We start from the raw sequence: 21,336 nt of genomic DNA on the forward strand, positions 1-21,336 counted from the left end.
TTAAGGTTGAGTTTTTTAACACTCGATCTAAATTTATTGCACAAACCATAAAACAATACGAGACTCATAGCAGGGGCAAGCAATATACTTAAAAATAACAAAATAAACGATAAATACTCAATGGTTTACGATACATAGTATAAGCATTCGACTATTAAAGCAGCTAGTCCGGTTTGACTAATCGATGTAATTTAATGTCATTTTTCTATTGGACAGCTATCAATGTTCCTATATATAATAAGCGGCTGATTAATATCTTATATAATTGAATAAATCATTTCAGATTACAATACTATAATATTTGAACATTAAGAGCAAATTGTGTTTAGAGATTATAGATCATTTCCTATGGTTTATATCTACGTGTAAATATTCTAAACATTAGGTAGCATTGGATACAGGAACGTTGATGTATTATCTCGGCTTATAGAATTTTCCGCAACGCAAGTATATTCACCCATGTCTGACCAGCTTAAATTGTTCAAGATTAGTTCTCCTTCGGGACCCAACTGTAAAATAAACACAATAATACCGTAATTAGTCTAATGTGCTATAAAACAATTTAAGGGAATTATTTACTTTGCGTCTTGAATCGATGTCGGTATCTATTATGTTACCAAAATTATCTTTCCAGTACTGTCTGTACGGTGCACTGTCTGTTACTACGCAAGGTATCACTACGGTTGAGCCTATCATCTGTGTAATGATCGGACTCCACTTAACTATTCTAGTTTTACCACTGGAACACTGAACTGGACGGCCTGAATAATAATAATAAATAATTATTTACAAAAACTAAATATCATTGAGTAAATTGTAAATAACTGACGAATTAGGTAATTTAACAAAGGTGAAATATCTGGACAAAATAATTTAATTGTTTTAAATAAATATATAAAATGCTGTTTTTTAATTTTTAGATATATATGAATGTAGAAGATAGAACAAGTCTAATAAATGGATTGAAAAAATAGTTTAATACAACCTTATTTTGTTTTATTTGTTTAAATAATAATATTATATAGTATATACCTTCAACCGAAATTGCTACTGGATCACTAGCCATGGTTTGTTCTCTGGCTTGACCACTGCATGTATAAACACCTTGGTGATGTGGTTGAACACAGTCAATTACATGCCTTACTGTTACTTTACCAACACTTTGGAAATCTCCAGAATCTTCAAATTCGTTTGGACCTAATGTAATCTATAAACATATAGGTATAATATACACATTAATAATAATAATGCATAATCAATTATTATTTGATATTTATAACACATTAACCTATAAATACTCTTAGGAAATAAATAGATATACCTGGTTAAGTTGTATTCCACGATTCCACTGTGCTTGAGGCACAGGGCTACCGAAAACCGTACATTCGAGTTCAACCCTGCCACCAGGAGGAACTCTAATAGGGTCTGAAGGCGCAGCTTTTACCATTACCCAATCTTTAAGTTCATATTTATTTGCTGTATTTTTTTCACTGCCTGTTGGTTAAGCAAATAATATTAATAAGTATAAAATCGAAACCGTAATATTATTCAGTATGTAAAATGGCGTTAAAATATATTAAGAAAATGTATCAACTAACCTCTGAATGTCGTATCATCAGTAAGTGAGTTCTGTAAAACCAAAATTTCAAATATTTAGTTTAATATTTAATTGTATGGATTAGTTTTATGTTAAGTGAAAAAAAGAAAATTTCTAATAATTTATGGTTCAATTTTTCCAATTAATTATACAGTAAAAATGTTTTATTTTATTATGTTTAATTAATTTTTTTCTATCAAGATCTATTGCGTATTTTTGTATGGAACAAGAAAAGGCTTATTAATAAACATAGGCAACGTTATATATTTATAGCACATACTACATTCTGTATACTTTTCAACTATTTATGAATGATGCAGACAATCAAAAACTAAAAAGTAATTATTATTTAATAACTGTAACTTTATTTTATGTACCTATTTAACAATATTTTGTATCAACTGAATAATTATTAATACATATGAAGTAATTTATATTACATATTATTTATACTATATACGCTTACATAATAAATATTGAATAAATAAGAAATGTTTCATAAAGTAGGAAGTACTAATCAGTAGTATAACGTATATGAGAATAAACAATTTAATGTGTTGTAATACATTTAGAATTTATATATTTATAAATATTGATTCAAACATTAGTAAGTTGTTAATTGTAGTAGTGTAATACAAAATAGTACTACCATATATTATAATATACTATAACTTCTATAACACGTAAAACAATAATTGTATGTTTAATTTAAACTCTTACTATAAAAATCGTAAAAGAAAACCGGATGTATTAAATTCTATTAGCTTATCACTCAGGTGGGTTATTAAACAGGTTTTTATAATTTGCATACCAATTCATTGTTAAATTTATCAATGAACTTATTGAATACGTCTCTTTAATAAGACTGCCTACGTATTATGCCTATTAGTATATAAATACAAACACGGAGAAATTATTTAAAAGTATATAATATATTAACACCACTTCAGAATAGTAATCTTAGGTACATAAAAGATAAATATTTGTTTAGTAAAAAATTAGGCACGTAGTTACATTTATATCAAATAATTATGATTCATAGTCGTTTTTAAATAACAATATTCTTACTATATACACGCGTGTAATGCGGATATATATAATACTATTACTATATATTTATATTGTATATAATTTATACGAGTATGTATTTTTAATATAACTATTAATGAATTATTTACCTCCATTATGTGATTCATCGGTAATACCGCAGCAAATCCAAAACTGTTGTTGATAACTAACCAGGAAAATCCTAGTAGTAATGCTGAGTATCCCATATTGGCGTCTGTTGGTGTACTTTTGAAATTAACTGTAAGTTATAATTCAATATTGAAATTTAAAACGAAATTATTAAAATTTATAACTATTAAAATGTTTTTAAAAACAATTGAACACTAATGAAATTACTATACTAAAAAAGTTAATTTTTTAAGTTATTAAAAGGACAAAAGAATAGATCCTTGATTTGGATTCTTTGTAATGGGATGGTTTTGAGAATTGGATATGCGATGTAGTTGAAGACGTCATGTTTCAAGAATTTGGATTGTGCTGGTTAAGCAGAAATCGTTATGTGTATATTTAGTATGGTGTCTTAGAAAGGAATGAATACTGCGGCGTCCAGTCGTGCTTTATATACTCTGAATATTATCTAAGAATTCTGAAATATTGCATCAGCCAATGCAACTAGATGAAATTTTTATTTATAACAAAGGTCAAGTTTCTTAAATCTAATTTAGATAAATGAAAATTTTAGTGTACGTTTATCGAAAAGAAAAAAAAACAATATTTTATTTGACTTGATTTACCTAATATATAATATTAGTTAAAATTATTTAAATATTGACATAAAATCCGCTTTAGAACAATAAATAATTATTATAGTAACAATATTTTGACATACAATTTTGCTGACTTCGAGGAAGGTATTATTTAATCAATTTCCAAATTATAGTCGTTTGAAAAATATAAAATAATAAACAATAAAACTAAAAATAATATCAATATTTAACCAGTCTATTAATTTCAAGTCCTTATGAATAATACTTTTTTATAATACTTGAATTATGTCAAAAAAAATTTCTATTAAGTATTCAGTTTCTTCAAATTTTTAATTTGAAACGTTTTTAAAGTAATTTGCGTGTATTTTTAGGTTTTTGTAAAAAAATTGTATGATTAACCTTTTATTAAATATTTAAGCCTTGCGTATCAAAAAAAAAAAAAAAAATAAATCTTATACTTTTAAATTACAAAATTATAATATGTACATTTTTTTGTTTTTGTTGTATTTTATCAACATTTGAATTTCAAAGTTTGTAAAAAAAAGTCGCCTGTATATTTATTTAATTTGTTTTCAATTAATTCAAGTTTGATTTATAAAGAACCCTATTTTATATTTTAAAATATTTTTATTGAGCATAATATGTGTTTATCAACATTTATAGACAAAAAAATTAATAATATTAAAATATCATTCTAAATATTATTTAAACGGTAATTTAAACAAAAATATAATTTATCAAAGAAATCGCTTGATGAGAAATCATTATTTTACGTAAAATTATAATGAATATAGTCAACATTTGATTTCTATTATTCATAAAAAATGTATGTAGATTTATGTTTAAGTTATTATTTGATTTCCAATAAAAAACTTACGAGAAATCTTGTATTAATTTTTTTAGTTGTAAGTGTTTAACTTAAAAATTATATTATTTTTTAAGTATAAAATAATGACATATTTTCAATGCTTAAAAAATGTTGTAATTATATTATAATCTCGATATTTTTTAATTGTGATCAGAAAAACTTATGAGGAACCTTGTATAAAATTTCCGAGCTTTTTTTACTCACATAGTCACATACAATTAGACTTCAGTCTTATCTAAGTACATAAACATTAAATATAGTAATGACTATTTTATATAGAAGTATGTACTTACTTCTTATCATAAACTATTACGTGTTTAGTCACTTTACTATCATAAATTATAACCTAATATGATGTAATGTTAAAAATTATACAAATAATGCTAATATAAACATAATAAAAATAGTTATCTCAGAGACACAGAATGGCCATTATTTACAATATATGTATGATATGTGTATTTCTTGGTAGATATAGTTGATTAAATATTTGAAGTTTGCTAAAAATTATCGCATCAGATAATATTTAATGTTTAATGAAATTAGACTAAGTAATACTAATACAATTTTATTAGTGTGTACATTACATTTTTCGTATTTTTTAAAAATACATAACAATAATACATTTTAAAAGTGTACAGATTAAATACAATACAAAAACAATACGATGGAAAAAAATTCGGGGAAATCACTTTCCTATATAATATAGTATTCAGTTCAGGTGTACCTGGACACTGATTAGGGCTCTGTAATGAATGTGCTAATTTTGGATTTAATGATAAATCATATTGTTTACGATTAAAAATGATTCTGAGCGGTGTATGATATTATGTCTATTTCTTAGTAGATATAGCTGATTAAATATTTGAAGTTTGCTAAAAATTATCGCATCAGATAATATTTTATGATTAATGAAATTATACTAAAAAATATTAACACAATTTTATTGTGTGTACATAATATTTCTCGTTTTTTTTTTTAAATATATGTATAATAATTATACATTTAAAAAGATGTACATATAAATTAATTACAATACAACGAAAAAAAAAATCGGAGAGGTCGTTCTCCTGTATAATATAGCATCAATGTCGGATGTTCTTGGACACTGATTAAGACTCTATAATGAATGTGCTAATTTAATGCTAAATCATATTATATTTGTATACAATTAAAAATGATACAGAACGAAAACGATACATCAGCCTATATTTCTAAAATTATTTTATTATATATTTGTATTGTACCTAATTGGTATTTTATTTTTCATTAGTAATTCGGTAGGTTGAACTAATTTTTAGAATAAAACGAATTACATAATATATTAAATAATATTTTTAATATTTTAACTTATAAGTGAATACTCACGTATCGTAAAAAGGTACGAATAGGTCATGGCTTAAAATTAAATTGATTATTTTGAAAATGTCAATAAGTCTCTTGTATAGTTTTTTTACTCAAAAACTTGTATCATACATTTCAACTTCAACAATAAAAAATTTCAAATATCCTTAAATAGCGCAAAAAGATCCAAAATACTCAAAAAATTAAATCATGCTAAGACATACTTATATGAATATTTAATGAAAATGTTAAATTCCTGGATTGTTATTTATTTTTTAATTGCTAACAAAAAACATACTCGATTTTCTCAAAAACTAGTTTCACGTTAAAATTCCCGTTTTCCCGATTAATTGAGAAGTACTAGTAATCTTTAACTTTTGACCCAATCAGTGTACCAATCAAAATCAAATATTGATTCTAGAAACCCCTTTTGAGAATATTTTTCCTTTAAAGAGTACATACACACAGGTGATTGACTTTATATTTCATTATTACTTTTTATTTTTTTAACACTATTTATTTATGATAAATTGTTATTATTATCAAACGTAAATATTATACTAATAAGTAATATGTTGTAGGTACTTACTTAATAAAATAAACAATAATTCAACTCATAAAGGTTATACTATATATTTACAAAAAATCTTTCATATTTAATTTATATGGATAGGTATGTCATGTGTACATATATTAAAAACTCACTGTAGAGATTTACTACAAATGTTGAGTCTAATCTATAAAACCATTGAACTAAATAATATAGTATCAACAGTATCAACAATCAACTTATTACATTGAGTTGTAAATTAATTGATTACCGTAATATTATATAGTCATAGTGCCTACCTAATACTTGTAACGATAATATTTCACGTGCAACAGTAATACTATTAAAAGTGGCCTTATTAATTTATTAATGTATTTTATCTGAAATATGGCAATTAACGTGATACAATCGTGGCACCATTATATGGACAGGAAGTAATTATGACTTTTGATTATATTTAACTAGTATATCGTAGTTGAATTAATTTAATGTTGTAACACTGTAAGCCGTCATTTTAAAGCACGACTTTGGCATACACCCAAAAATATATGTGTATATTTTCTGTGAATTATGCATAATAAATTATCTACTCCTTTAAATCGTAAAATAAAAATATCCTTTTTCTTGTAATATTATAGGTATACGGTCCAAAGTACAGTATATAATATCGTCTTAACACAAGCATTTCTATTGCTAAACTTTTTTCTATTATAGTATACTATATATATTATATACAACCCAACTTACCCAATATGATCTTTAAGACTTACACTACTTAGGTTTTAAATATGTATTTTCATGTTCGATGTATAGAATTGATTTTCAATGATTCAAAACTTAATAAACAAATTGAATTTTTAAAAATTAAACGTATCAAATATCTATGTATTGAACAATAATCGACTACTGTTAAAATGCTAAGGACTTATAAAACTTAACATTAAATAGATACCAGGCACTAGTGTACAAGGAAGTAGAGACATGTGGTATAAAAGTTATTCCAGACTCAGTTCAGAGTTGATACTTTTAGTATATTTCATATTGAATTTACATTCCTAAAATGTATATAAAAGTGTAATGATAATATAATAACATGGGTTGGTTAATTAACTAAGACAAACGTGTCTAAAGTAGAAACCAGAGAGAATCGATATAATACAAAATATTGATGTATAAAAAGCTATATCTTTTTATACGTCAATACTTTGTAGTAGATGCTATTACACAGTGAAAAAAATGATTTTTACCCTAGTGCCGATACGCAATAAAATAATTATCGGCATTCGGCATACTGTATTACGACTTTAAAATGCTTATATAATGTTATATCTTATATATTATTTTATGATCAACCAGTTATATTTAAAGACTAAAGTAATAATAATATTATATTGAATAATATTATTATAGTAAAATGCGCACGTATTTAATTTATAAAGCTGCATAAAACATTGAACCTAAAATTATTTTCCTCGAGTAATTTATATTAATAATTTATAAATACATTAAAATGTATATTATGTATATAAAATCGAATACAATAAATATTTAATTTTCCTATTTCCATTAGCTATATCACATGTTTTTAGAGTTTAGTGATCCTAATTATTATGGTTCGGAATAAAAACTATGACATCATATAAATTTATAGATCTCACATTAATACATTATTCTGTAATATCGAGTGCTGATAGTTTGTACATCGCAAAACCTAACTGTTAATAGAAGACCTTTGCCATCTATAAGTATACATATTATTATTCATTCATGAGGATTATTATCTTATTCTTATATAAGCGATATTATCTATACCCTATATACGTATATAACAGTATTGTCGTTGGTTCGCATGATTACAGCACACTATAACTTACTGTGGTCTAAATATTTTATTTAAAGTTAGTTTTTAGGTTATAGGTAGTATACAATTTAGGTATTTTAGAGGTGTGCATTTTCGAAAAATATATATTAACTGATATCACTTCTAATATTTTAAATATTTAACAATTTGACAGTTTATACAAGTAATTTTTCAAGTAAATGTATCGATCTTTTAATATTTATGTTCAAATTAAAATCTTGTACATATATCATTAGTTAATCTATAGAAAAAATGTATTTTTATTTTTAATTGTATAAGATGACTAATATTATTTTATGTGTTATAAACATAAGATATTCACGTGAAAAGAAAAGAACACACAATTTAATTATTATAATTATAAGTAGGTAACCTTAAGCTATATGGATGACCATTATTTAGATAAAATTATAAATTACTAAGAATCTTATTGTCGGTACGTATTAAAATTACGATCGCTTTAATAAAAACGGAATTAAACAATTACTAATGATGAATTTATGTGTTTTCTCAATTAATCCTAACCAACATTTATATAGTTAAATACATTACGAATTGGAAACAAAATATTCAACTCTGTTAATACTTAATACTGTTTTACATCTTTGGAAACAATCCTGTAATATTGTCAACTTGAACAATTAAATTATATAGTAAAATCTTATACACAAAGAGGCCAGAGTACGATATTTAGAGAATGTAACTATACTATATAGCTGATACCCTCTCTATCAATTTTAGTTGGCAAGTTGGTAGTTTAATAATATATATTTGCATAGACATACCTAAATAGAAATCTTCGTGTACTATTTTCGTTTCACTAGTCAGAAACGTGGACACTATAAATTATAATTTTTTAACGATTAAAAATTGAGATTATAATATCTCTAATAACTCTAATACTTAATCTTAGGTAGTATCTTATGTATTGTTAGTAGGTATATTATACCAAATAATATAGGTATCAAGAAAAAAAAATAATCGAATATATAGTATAGATTTTTTTGTAAAAACATAAAGATAATGTTATAGAAAAATCAGGCTAAATATCTAACTAAATAATAAATATGCAATTATTGAAAGTACTGTTTTTTAATTAAGCATTGTGCTTTATTTGAATAATATTTAAAACTGGTAATTATATGATTTAAAAAAATTGTATTACAGCATAATTATTGTACCTAATATAAAAAATAAATTTTCTACAATTTTATTGATTACTTAGGTAGGTTTGAAAAATACCGATAACTACAAAATAAATCATAAAGGATTTCAAGACTTGATTATATATCAATACATATGTAATTTATAAAAACTCCCATTATCTATAAATAATTTTCATCATATAAAATGTACCTATTTAAAATATTTCGATATGTTTAAAAACGAACAAACTACTATTTTTTTAAACTTTTTAATTATAATATTTTCACATAAAAGATACTCATGGTTATCAATAATTATTTATCATAACTCATACAAGATATATTAAAATAAAATAAAAAGTACGTTTATAATAAATTTTTATCATAAATTACAATCACCAGTGTTTATTATATAGAAATAACTAATCATTTTATTATTAAATTATGTTAGTAAAACATATTTATCTCTGGGGGGTAATTAAAATTAATTGTTATCTTCATTTTTGAAAATAATGCTAATAATACTCTACTCGTATAACATAATTAACATATAACATCACAAAACAGTAATAATAATTTAAATTAATAACAAGATTTAATTTCAAATAATATTAAATCATTGCAGCAAAAATAAGTACTACAGTAAAGGGACTATTTGAACAGAATGGAAATGTTAAAAAAACCATCTTACTAAATAAAATATGGTTTTTTATTGAATTTAGTTGTAATTTTAGACTATATAATTATATTTTATTTTATCATAGAACAAAATGTAGATATTTAATTCATTATTTAAGACCGTATAATATATTTACAAAAAATGCATTTAATTAATAAAGACTAAGACTTATAAAAATACTAAAATTAAAAATAAGCAACAATAAATAAATAATATAAATTACCAAACTATGTACACAACTGATGAAAATGTCACGGTTTGTCTTTAAATTTAAAAAACAAATGTAATAAATTATTTTGAAATTGACGATAATATACGAGTACACACTATACAATATAGTAAATAATAAAGAATAAAATAAAACAATTTTTACAACTAAATTATGTCCTTATGATTAAACACTTATTATTTTTGGTATTTATTAAAAACAGTTATGTACGAACAGAGTACCTAAACATAATAATTTAGATTAAAACTAAAACTCGATTTTAGCTATTAATGTTTTTCTTACAATAACGTACAATGTACATGCTAGTACTCACGTAGTCACGCAGTCTTTACGAAAGTCGGTGCGCCGTGTACTGGATTTGATGCAACAAGTCGTAATGATCTGACTATTGGTCCCTCTAGGCTTTATAAACGATAGTCGCAGCTGTTACGTGACGCAAGCGTCGGATCAGGAAACACAAATTCAATATTAATTATCTTAGTGTGTACATTTCAATTAGTAAGCTGATAGTAACCCCCGTCGACCCTTAACAGGATATTAAATCAACATTAATAGCTATTATATACTTCACGGGTGGTACATAATACCCTATACTTGATCCATTAATGTATTTGAGAATTTTATTATTTAATAACAATCAATATTTAATCAATTGAAGATAGAAAACAATTAATAAGTTGTAATTTATCTGTTCAGATACATTTCTATATAAAAATTTAGCGACGGATATGTTGATATATATTTAATTGAACGGATAAATTATTACTTATTAATAATTGTTTATTTTATCTTTAATTGGTTATACTCAAACACTACCTACCATCATTTTTTTATCCAAATTACTTATGTATAATAATTGTTACGTTTATTTTATTTTACAATCACATTATATTTGTAGTTAATAAAATATTACTTTAATTGTTCTTGCAAAATCTCTGACCTGTTTCTCGTCATAAATTAAAATTATCACATTCGCGTTTGCAAGTATATAGATAGGTACTTGACATGTATAATCGTAATAGACAATAGTTATACTAATAAAACCTCTTCAATATAGCACGTAAGCATTTAATTTTTACAATATATTAGGTAAGTATAAAATCAAATCAGATAGAATTATTGTCAATTTGATCAGACTTAAATATTTTAATACTATAACATCAAAATATATTAAAAAGGGTTGTAATCTGTAGTTCAATAAATAGGAAATATAATAGGTAGCTTACATTTTTATAAGGTACCTTATTGAATTAATGAAATATGAAAACTACTTATATTTATTATTATTATTCGAATATATTAGATACAATTACTAATACACGCACAATAAGCAAATTTGTTTGTCAAAGAACATATTTTTGGTTTTACATGAATAACACGAGGACAGATTCCTAATATTTATTTTAAAATATAATTATATATTTAGTTAGACAATGAATACCGATATTTTATATCCGTTATAGATATGTATACAGTATGCAATATAAGGCTTTAGTTATTATTTTAACTAAAATAGATTTTCAAGATTTATTATTTTAAAAATTGTTATATTATAAACAAACAAAAATTAAACCTATTACCTATTTATTTACTAAAACTCAACTCCAAAAATTAATAATAATACCTAATAAGTGATGTAAAATTATACTTAATCATTAATAATAATGGGCTTACAAATATTATGCTTATAATTTATATTATGAATTCCTATTTAAAATAAAATTACTTTGCAACCAAATTTATATTGTACTTAAATTAATGCCTGGAACAGTGTCAGATCAACTAACTTAGCCGTGCCTGTATGCAGGGAGGCCCAAAATTTATGAAATACCATCATGTAACTACTATATTTTAAGCTTGTGTTCCTATTTACTATTTAACCATACATTAAATATAAGTACTATTGTTTAGTTGATTATTGCAAACTGTGGTAAAATAATAAAAAATAGTATTGTGATCAATTTATAGTTATTAATATGCGTAAGTGCCGAGTTAATTTTTTTAATGAAAACTAAAATGTGTATATTTATACCAATTTAATTTATTTGTCTTTTATAAGTTAGTATTATAATAGCTACCATCAACACAAACCATTAACAAACGAGTATTTTTTATTTTAACTTCATTCAACGTTACACTAATGTCACCAAAAACTAGTCTTTTAAAATACTTGAGTAAAACTATTCAAATACATTTTAAGTACACACTCAAATAGGCTTTTTAAATATTTTTGAAAAAGTACTTGGACAAGGTATTTTAAATACTTTATCAAGTACTTATGTGTATCTATAATGCCTATTTATAATAAATTATTACTAATGTTCATAAACGTTTTCTTTACAATTCATATATTTTCTATTTACAATTATATTAACATGTAAACTAAAAATGCTAAAAAAACTGTCTATTTGATTTGTAAGATGAGAAACATGTTGTATATATATATCATTGACATACAAAAACTGATGTCGTAATAGTCAATGATTCGGATAAATTAAAAAAAGATAATATCTAATATAAATAATATACGAAGAATATAATATATTTAACTGTTTTATTTTATCATACGTTTGTAAATTAAATACATATATATTACATGCATATACTTATATAGTAATAGTTATTACCTATGTACTGGTTTTTTTAATAATAATAAAAATACAAATGTATTTTAATGTTAATAATTGTATTGAATTATTATATTATGTTTAGATTAGTTTTGTAAGGTCTTTAAATTTGTTGAGTATATATGGTCCTTAAAAATAATAATACTTCAGGGGTTTTTTATGTGCAAGGCTGACATGAAATGTATAAATATATATAATATATATATTTACTTTATAAATACATAATATAAATAAATAAATGGAAACATATTTATTTTTTATATTACCAATTTATACATTATGTATGTAGTGTGTGTGTGTGTGTGTGTGTGTATGTGTGTAATATTCATCCATTGATATAATTATATAGGTATACAATCATGCAATAAATTTCCCGACATTTATTAATTAGTTAGTTAATAATCTAAAATATAGATTTATGTTTTTAAAACGTTTAATTACGCTTAATATTATATAATTTATTAAACAATTATAGTATTGTAATTATTCAGTGAAAACTATGACTAAACATGATTCATATACATTAATATTACTATACAAATTAAAAATGTTCGTAATTATTTTTAATTCATTAAATATTTGTTTGATGCTGTATTATTATCGTCTGTATTTTTTATAATTATAATTGACCTTGATTGATCTCAAGTAATTAGAAACCCATTATTATTGATAATATTACATTAAATTTATTTTGAAATAAATCATTCAATAGTGGCATCATGTGTGGTTTATTTAATAATATGTTTTATCAATAGGTCATCCATTAACTCAATTTAAAGTTTAAATCTAGTTCAATACTCCATTTTAATTAAATAATAATAATAATTTACAAACGGTCAATTAAAATTAAACACACAAGGTATCTATTGTCTGTAGTTTACTCTAATCATTCAAAAAAATGGTCAGTTAAAAACTTCTATAAACTTAATTTAGTTTATAATGTTTTAATATTGTAGTATTTGGTTACCCACATTAAATATCTATAATATCCTGTGATAATATTATTATGGATATTTAAATCAATACTATTAGAAACATTAATATTAAACATTTTAGTAAAAATAAAAGGTAAACGTTTTCAATATAAATTTACTTTATGTAAATTGTTTATTACATTATAATTTTTAATGGATATTAATGATATTATACACTTTACTCATACGTATTTAGAATATAGATACAGTAACGCTTTATAATATAGCGTTTTAACGTTTCTTTGACTTAATAAAACATTTGACCTACATTGTATTTTTGAGAGGCCATTTATATAAATGATTATATTATACCACTATTGTTGAGAAGTAATAAATTATAACTATACTAATGTCTAATAATTTTAATATTATACAGCATACATTTTATTCGTCGATTATGATGTCCTCGTCTCTTATGATTTAAGAAAAATTCAAATGCGGTATACCTACCTACATCAATAATATTATATACATTCATACATATTCATATAATTAAAATTAATACATCAAAACAAAAGGCGCGTGGATTAAGGATCAAGATCCCCTAGAAAATTATTAAAACACATCACTATATAGTGGACCATTCTCTATAATATTTCAAAAGTTATAAGACAAAAATATTTTTTTACAATGTATTATACGTATAATTTAAGAAATATCTTTTTATATTTATATATTTTGAAAAAAAAATTAATATCGTGTATGTGATATACGATGACATGATGAATACACAGTTCACAATTTGGATTTGGATCTTAGTGCATCATATTCTTCCACGTGAAAAATTAAAATCTCTGTTACTTTATCTTTAGCTTGAATTATTATATTTATTAAATGACCCTTATAATCAATATTATATTATTACAATGATATTATATGATGTTTGTAGGTATAGTGTATAATTATGATATGATAAACCATATAAATCGAAATTACTGTTCGTCTATACGGATACTGCATCATGATTCAATGATTGTGAATTGTGATGTAGGTTCTTATATAAAGCACCTGTATTTAAACGTTTTCGAGAATATTTTATCTACATTTTCAAATGTATTACAATACGTTACAACATAATAATTAAAGTTACTGTTATTAATTATTCATCGATATATTATGTATTGTTACTGCCGTATAGAATAAATTAATTAAAATAGTTTTAAATGTTTTAATGAACAAATAATATAATTATTAACATTGTTAAATGGGTATTTTGAAGGTATTCAAAAGAGATAGGAGTGTAGGATATAGTATATGATATTATATTTCAACACAAATATAACACCTGTATTAGTTAATTTATATGTAATATGAAATATTTATAACTGGTTATACGATTATTCATATTAAAATAATTCTAAGAAATTACAAATACCTTAATAATCTACAGTTAACTATAGTTCTTCAACATGTATCGTTTATAAAATATTTAATATGTTAATTCACAAAATTGTTAAAAGTCTTTTAAAGTTTAGTTTTAGACTTTTAGCACATACTAATATTATTCAATCAATATATATCCTATGAATACATTATAAATTGGTTTCTTTTGTCTCTTTTGACCTTTTACAAATATCTTCTATATATATACACTTGTACCAAATTTTCTTCCAATAAACTAGTAAAAATATTGATTGCTTAGGAGAAATAATAACGAATAAAATAAATTGTAACATAAACCTATGGATTATGATGATAAATCATTAGTTTTTACCGTGATGACCAAAACGATAAACTATTGTCTGATGCCGGATTGCATAAATAATCATTCAAAATGTAATGAATCAATATAAGTAATATCAATAACCCCTTAAGCATGATTAATCCATCAAATATTTTTGAACCATTAAATGAATTAATTTTTTATGCAACTCGGTGTATATGATTCAAAAATTAGAAGTAGAATTTGTATTTTATACTAGATTTTAAATATATATAGAACCTACTATCTACGACATATTTCATGGTACGAGTAATACCTAATTGTTACGATTACAAAAAATCCAATTTATTTCTCAATTATTATTAGTCGTATTTCTTGATTTAAAAAATTCTTATCAGAGTAAAGAAGTTATTAGTTATAACTCATAACTTTCTAAGTCTTACAATAATTATTAATTTGAAATTGTTGTTAGTAATCTTTTGAGCTTCTTCAATTATCTGATTAAGTTGTAACTTGTGAGTTTAAAAAGCATTACGTAACACCTTTCCTTATTAGAAGTTAAACGCATTGCCACTTTTGACACTCGAATTTCCCGGTAATTTTCAAGAAAATTTCGAAGAACTAGAATATATTGTATAAGATAATAAAATGTGAAATAATTATATATAGCCTACACGTGATGGACACGGACTACTACTAAAAAAAATATATAATTTAACGAAATAATAGTAGATCGTAGAAGAATTATTTAGTTGTTTAAAATATTATATAAACTGTAAAGCAATATATTTAAGACAAAATGATTACTTTTAGAAGTGTAAGGAAAAAATAATATAAAATTAGCAATGGGATGTATAGAATATACTATAAAGAAGAACTATTGATAACTAAAATCCGTGAGTAAGGAAACAATTAATTTTTCTATTTTACGTACGTAGGTGGTATAGATTATAGAACTCCACAGGTACTTTAACGAATGTCGAATTGTAAGTTAAAATTATATAATATCATTAGCGAAACATTAATTTATAGAAGTTTTACTACGAATTTTTCTAGTATAGTTTCTAGAAAACTAAAAAGAAAAAGAAATTATAAAAAATAACAGTATAATAATTTACGGGTGAAGATCCGTTTTTAACGATATAGCATACAGAAATTTTCGATTTTTACTAAAGTAAATATAAAAATCTTCAAAACTAAAAATGTTTAACATTTATAGTTTATAAATTATAACAGCAATACGTCACTACAACTGTATAAAATGTTTAAATTTACATCATATAAATAGTTAAACAAATTTATCTTAACGCTGCAGCATAACCTGAAGAAATAACCTCAAGAAAGATTAACTAATATAATTTTAAAACTCAAAAGTTATTATTTAAATATAAAAAGGTGTAGTATTTTATTTATATTTTATGTTTTTAATTATTTTTTAACGAATAAAACAAGAAGAGGATTTAGGAGTATAATAAATTATGAGTCTTTTAAAGCGTTAAACCAAAGTAACAAACACGCACTTATTTAAAATTTTGATATGGAGACAAAACATTAAATTAAAAAAAAAACAGGGAACACTGTCTGCTGCATATCATTTGTCGAGTGTTCCTCTTCATCAAGAAGGTCACTAAATTAGATATTTAAAATTTGAATTTGAATTCAACCATTGTATACATTGAATACGATAAAGGTTCTAAACGAAAATCTAAATATTTTGATATAATATTTACATTGTGTATAATATTAAATAATAATATATGAATAGGTGAAAAAAGTTTCAACTAGAACTACGAGTATGTACATATAAACTACAAATTATATTTTTTAAATTACAACAAAATAACTAAAATTCTTATTATTTATTCAAATATACAATTATGTCGAATTTTGAACTTAAATATCTATTAAATAAAATTGTATATATAATATTTATTTTTGAGATTTTTAACTACAAATTAAATTGTACATTTTTATGATTTTGATGAATTTTGTAAATACTTGTAAAAATAAATGTTGTCTATGTATTTTTTATTTGTAATAAAAGCAACTAACAAAGAACCTTGCCAGTGGCGTAGTAAGACCTGCATTTTGAAGCGGTAGTTTTAATTTTTAAATAAACAAATTTGAAGACCTGAATTAAATAAAACATATAGTAAACTTTAATAAATCACTCATTTTTATTCGTTATTATTTTTAATTAACATTTTATAATATAATATGTATTGAAATCTTAAGTTTTTTAAAAGAAACTAATTATTTCTAATAATTTCAAGGAGTAATACAATACCTTGTAATAAAATGTACAGTATTATTTTGTATTTTTAAAGCTTTTTTAGTTGAATTTACAATTTTATTATACATAAGTCGAAAATTATTGTTACCAGAAATCACCCTTAAAGTTAATAATATCCTTAAGTATTTTTACTTCTCCAAGAATTCTGATAAAAATAAAATACATATACATAATTGTAAAAGCAACATATAATGATCAGCTCAGAATCTTAAATGTTATTTTTTTTATCTAAAACTTATCATTTTTTTTTTTTTAAGTAGCTTAAATAATTATATTTCCAGTCTTTAGTTATTCTTTGAGTTATTAGTTTTTGAACCACAATAAATTAACGACAATTGATATTTTTTAAAGCTAGCTTAAATTAATTAACTTTCTAAATTTATTGCAATTATGTAGGTATCTATAATTATTAATCATGATTTACAAAATACTCCATTTCCAAGGAGAATTATATAGGCAATTATTATATCACCTAAAAGGTACTGCGTGTCCTGCTATCAGTGCTATCGGTAAAAGCAATAACTACAAAAGTAACAACATTTTTTTGGAAAATAAAGTTTTGTGTGTTTGTTTTTGCTGAATGAACTGACAATTTTAAGCATTATTAAAATCGAAAAAAAATTAAACCAATAATTAAAAAAGCTATTCATTTTGGAATAAATAATAAATAATCTTTGAAATTTTTCTCATAATAAAAAATTACTCTGTATATAGTCTTTAGCATTGCCCACTTATTGATATTAACATACAATCGTGAAATGCTATATCATTAATATAATTTAGCATTGCTAATAGAAAATTCATTAAAAGCATTAAATATTTAGAGTCCTAACCATAAACGCAGCAACTAGTTTTTCTTCTAGGAAATGTACAATTTCTGTAAATGCATATACCTACAACATATACATATAATTACGATATGTTATAATTTAATTTTTAGGAACTAGATGTTGTTATTTTTTGTTATTAATCTTAATTAAATACGTATAATGATTTAATTATCAATATTTAATCAAAATCTCATTTTTTATATTTTTTTAGTTAGGTACTGCCCTTTCTAATAATTTCAGTTCTTATTTTAATTCATAGTTATAGGCACGTATTTGTCAAAGTATAGGTAGGTAGACATACAATAATATTTTTGCTCCAATTCTACTTAGATAGTTAGTATCGAAAAAAAAGAAGATATCACTGTGACAATTAACTAAAACAAATAACAATTTACCTATTAATTTCAAAAACTTATTTGAGTTCGTTTTTTAGGTTTTCTTGGAAATAGATTTCCTATTTTATTTTTAATTAACATATAGTAAGTATCTGGTTTAACGCATATTTAGCTGAATATTTAATATTAATATTGACTAATATTTTAAATATTTTAAATAGTCGCGGAATGAAAAAATTAAAAATAAATTTCTTAGCAAACATATAAAAGAGGCATATTATACAAACTAAATCTAGTTTTTAAAATTACAATTGAGCAACTGGAAGTCAATTTATTTTTCCGGTCTAAAGTCTTAACTCTAAATACATGAAAAATACAGGTTGCTCAAACCTACTTAATATAATAAGAAAATCAAAGTCACCTTCCTAAAGTACCAGCTAGTCTTAGATAACATTTCCAAATGATTGGTATACTATAATATATTGTAGGGTCAAATAATCAATTGAAACTATTGAAGCGCACTCATATTAGAAAAAATGATATCAGATAAAATAAAACAATCTACCTATATAAATATATAATATCATTATTCATTATAATAGCAATATATTTGTTGCTTTGCATAGAAAAAAAAAGAAAAGAAATTTTTTAGATTATTCTTTCTTCTTGGACCTCTTCATCAGTCATCGCTCGTCAATAAAATTTAATCTATATTATCAGAGTTATATCTCCACACGTTCGCGCACTTAATTACCTTAAACATATACTTATGCCCAATATGGAGTTTGACATAGTTAAAGACTATATATGTATTGAATATTGTATTAAAATTTGAAGGTTCGTACAAGTACCTATAGTATAAGTACCTATATATATGTTTGTTTTTAGTTCCTACTTAAAAATTCGAGAGTATCTACAAACAGTTTCAATGCACTCGTGACACGTGTCACGTTTAATAAATAATTATATATGTTATTATTCGTTTGTCATACTTGGTGTACACTAAATAAAATATCTTATTTCCAATTCCATGAGTCTATAAATTTAATTCCGATAGTTGAGACACAGCTTGATATCTCTTTCATTTATTCAACCACTTGATAATTAATTTAAACAATTAAATGGACTGCTATAAAACCAACAATCAAACATTTATCGATTTATAAAAAGTTGCATCTAAATTCACTACTCACGCACGTCATTGAACACAAACAGGCAAACAGCTAATCCTTCGACTCTAATCAAGAGAAAACATTAATAATTTTATTAAAACAACAAATTTAAGTACAATATGTACCTATAATATAATATTATAATGTAAATATTTATTATAACTTATTTAAGCAACAATCAAACATAGTAGGATACATTTTCTTTTAAGTATATTATGTATTACGGTACAACACGCCTAATAACCACGTTGGTGGTAAAAAAAAAATTGTGAAAAAATGTTTTATCTTTGAAGAAATATTTATTAGCTAATTATCTAATGATATAACACTGTATATTAATAGTGCCGAAAAGTTTAAAAATTTAAGTACAGACATTAACATTGTCTTTTCAACTAAAAAAAAGAAAAAGAAATTTATAGGTAGTGTCTAGTATTAATAGTATTTGCTGATTGTAATTTATAGTGATCGCCTAATAAGTAATATTATCTTATACTATAGTTATCATGTTGTTCTCTTGTATAGTTGTATATATTAATATTTTTATATATTTAAGTAGTCTCAAAATTATTACTATAAATATAAATACATTATATTATATATTAATAATTAAACTGCTTATTATTAAAAATATAGCAATTTAAACCTTACGAATATATTTTAATATAAATTATCGATAATAATTATAGTCAAAGATTAGAATAAGTGAACTTTACCCTTTCACTAAATTATAATTATTAAATAGCTAGATTAACGTAGACATGCAATCTGGTCCATGTTAAAAACCAGACGTTAGAAACACCTTTATTTACTTGTATAGTTTAGTACGAAACATGAAATTACATGTACGTTCCGGTCAAAACGGATGATTGTTCTATATGAATAATATAATGATTATACATTATAATTTATAATATATAAATATATGTAATATTATATTACAATATTGTAAGCTAAAATAGAGTAATTTAGTTTTGTATACCTAATATTTGTATTTTATAACTGTATTTTATTGATTGTTATAATGGGGTACAAAGATGTGTTATGGTCGGTCATATATTTTGGTATTATGCATACTTTTGGATATTGTATTAAATACAGGGTTTAGATATTTATAATAGGTGTGTTATGATTAACATAATTGAAATGATGATATTCGTAATATTATGAATATCATTACAGTCTTAAACAACGCTATAATTTGACGGGGGAGACAAGCAGGTAAATGCCCACCTTGTCTAATTTAAAAAATCAGCCCTAGACAGGTTTTTGATGGAAAAGTATAACTATAGATTATTTTAATTTTGGGAATATTTAATAGGTGGGTATTCAATTTTTAGGTACTACGAAATTATAATCACAAAAATAATTAATATTTATAGTTTTAGTCTGAATAT

The 21,336-nt window shown here is 23.3% G+C and overlaps 1 protein-coding gene across 3 annotated transcripts; it reads right to left on the minus strand.

Moving 5' to 3' along the window:
• LOC132921383 (neural/ectodermal development factor IMP-L2) lies at positions 1–10,482 on the minus strand. Of its 3 annotated transcripts, none has more exons than XM_060984380.1 (7): positions 10,362–10,482; positions 2,776–2,903; positions 1,599–1,629; positions 1,322–1,494; positions 1,033–1,207; positions 580–761; positions 1–509 (listed from the first exon to the last, which is right to left on the minus strand). In XM_060984380.1, the coding sequence occupies exons 2-7, from the start codon at positions 2,869–2,871 to the stop codon at positions 375–377; spliced, it is 792 nt and encodes a 263-aa protein (XP_060840363.1). In that variant the 5' UTR covers positions 2,872–2,903; positions 10,362–10,482; the 3' UTR covers positions 1–374. The 3 variants fall into 3 exon arrangements, with proteins under 3 accessions (XP_060840363.1, XP_060840365.1, XP_060840362.1); XM_060984382.1 differs by having other exon boundaries at positions 10,348–10,365; XM_060984379.1 differs by lacking the exon at positions 10,362–10,482 and having other exon boundaries at positions 2,776–3,200.
• Positions 10,483–21,336: the final 10,854 nt, after the last annotated feature.

The sequence above is a fragment of the Rhopalosiphum padi genome, chromosome 2, assembly GCF_020882245.1.
Source record: "Rhopalosiphum padi isolate XX-2018 chromosome 2, ASM2088224v1, whole genome shotgun sequence".
NCBI lineage: Eukaryota > Metazoa > Arthropoda > Insecta > Hemiptera > Aphididae > Rhopalosiphum > Rhopalosiphum padi.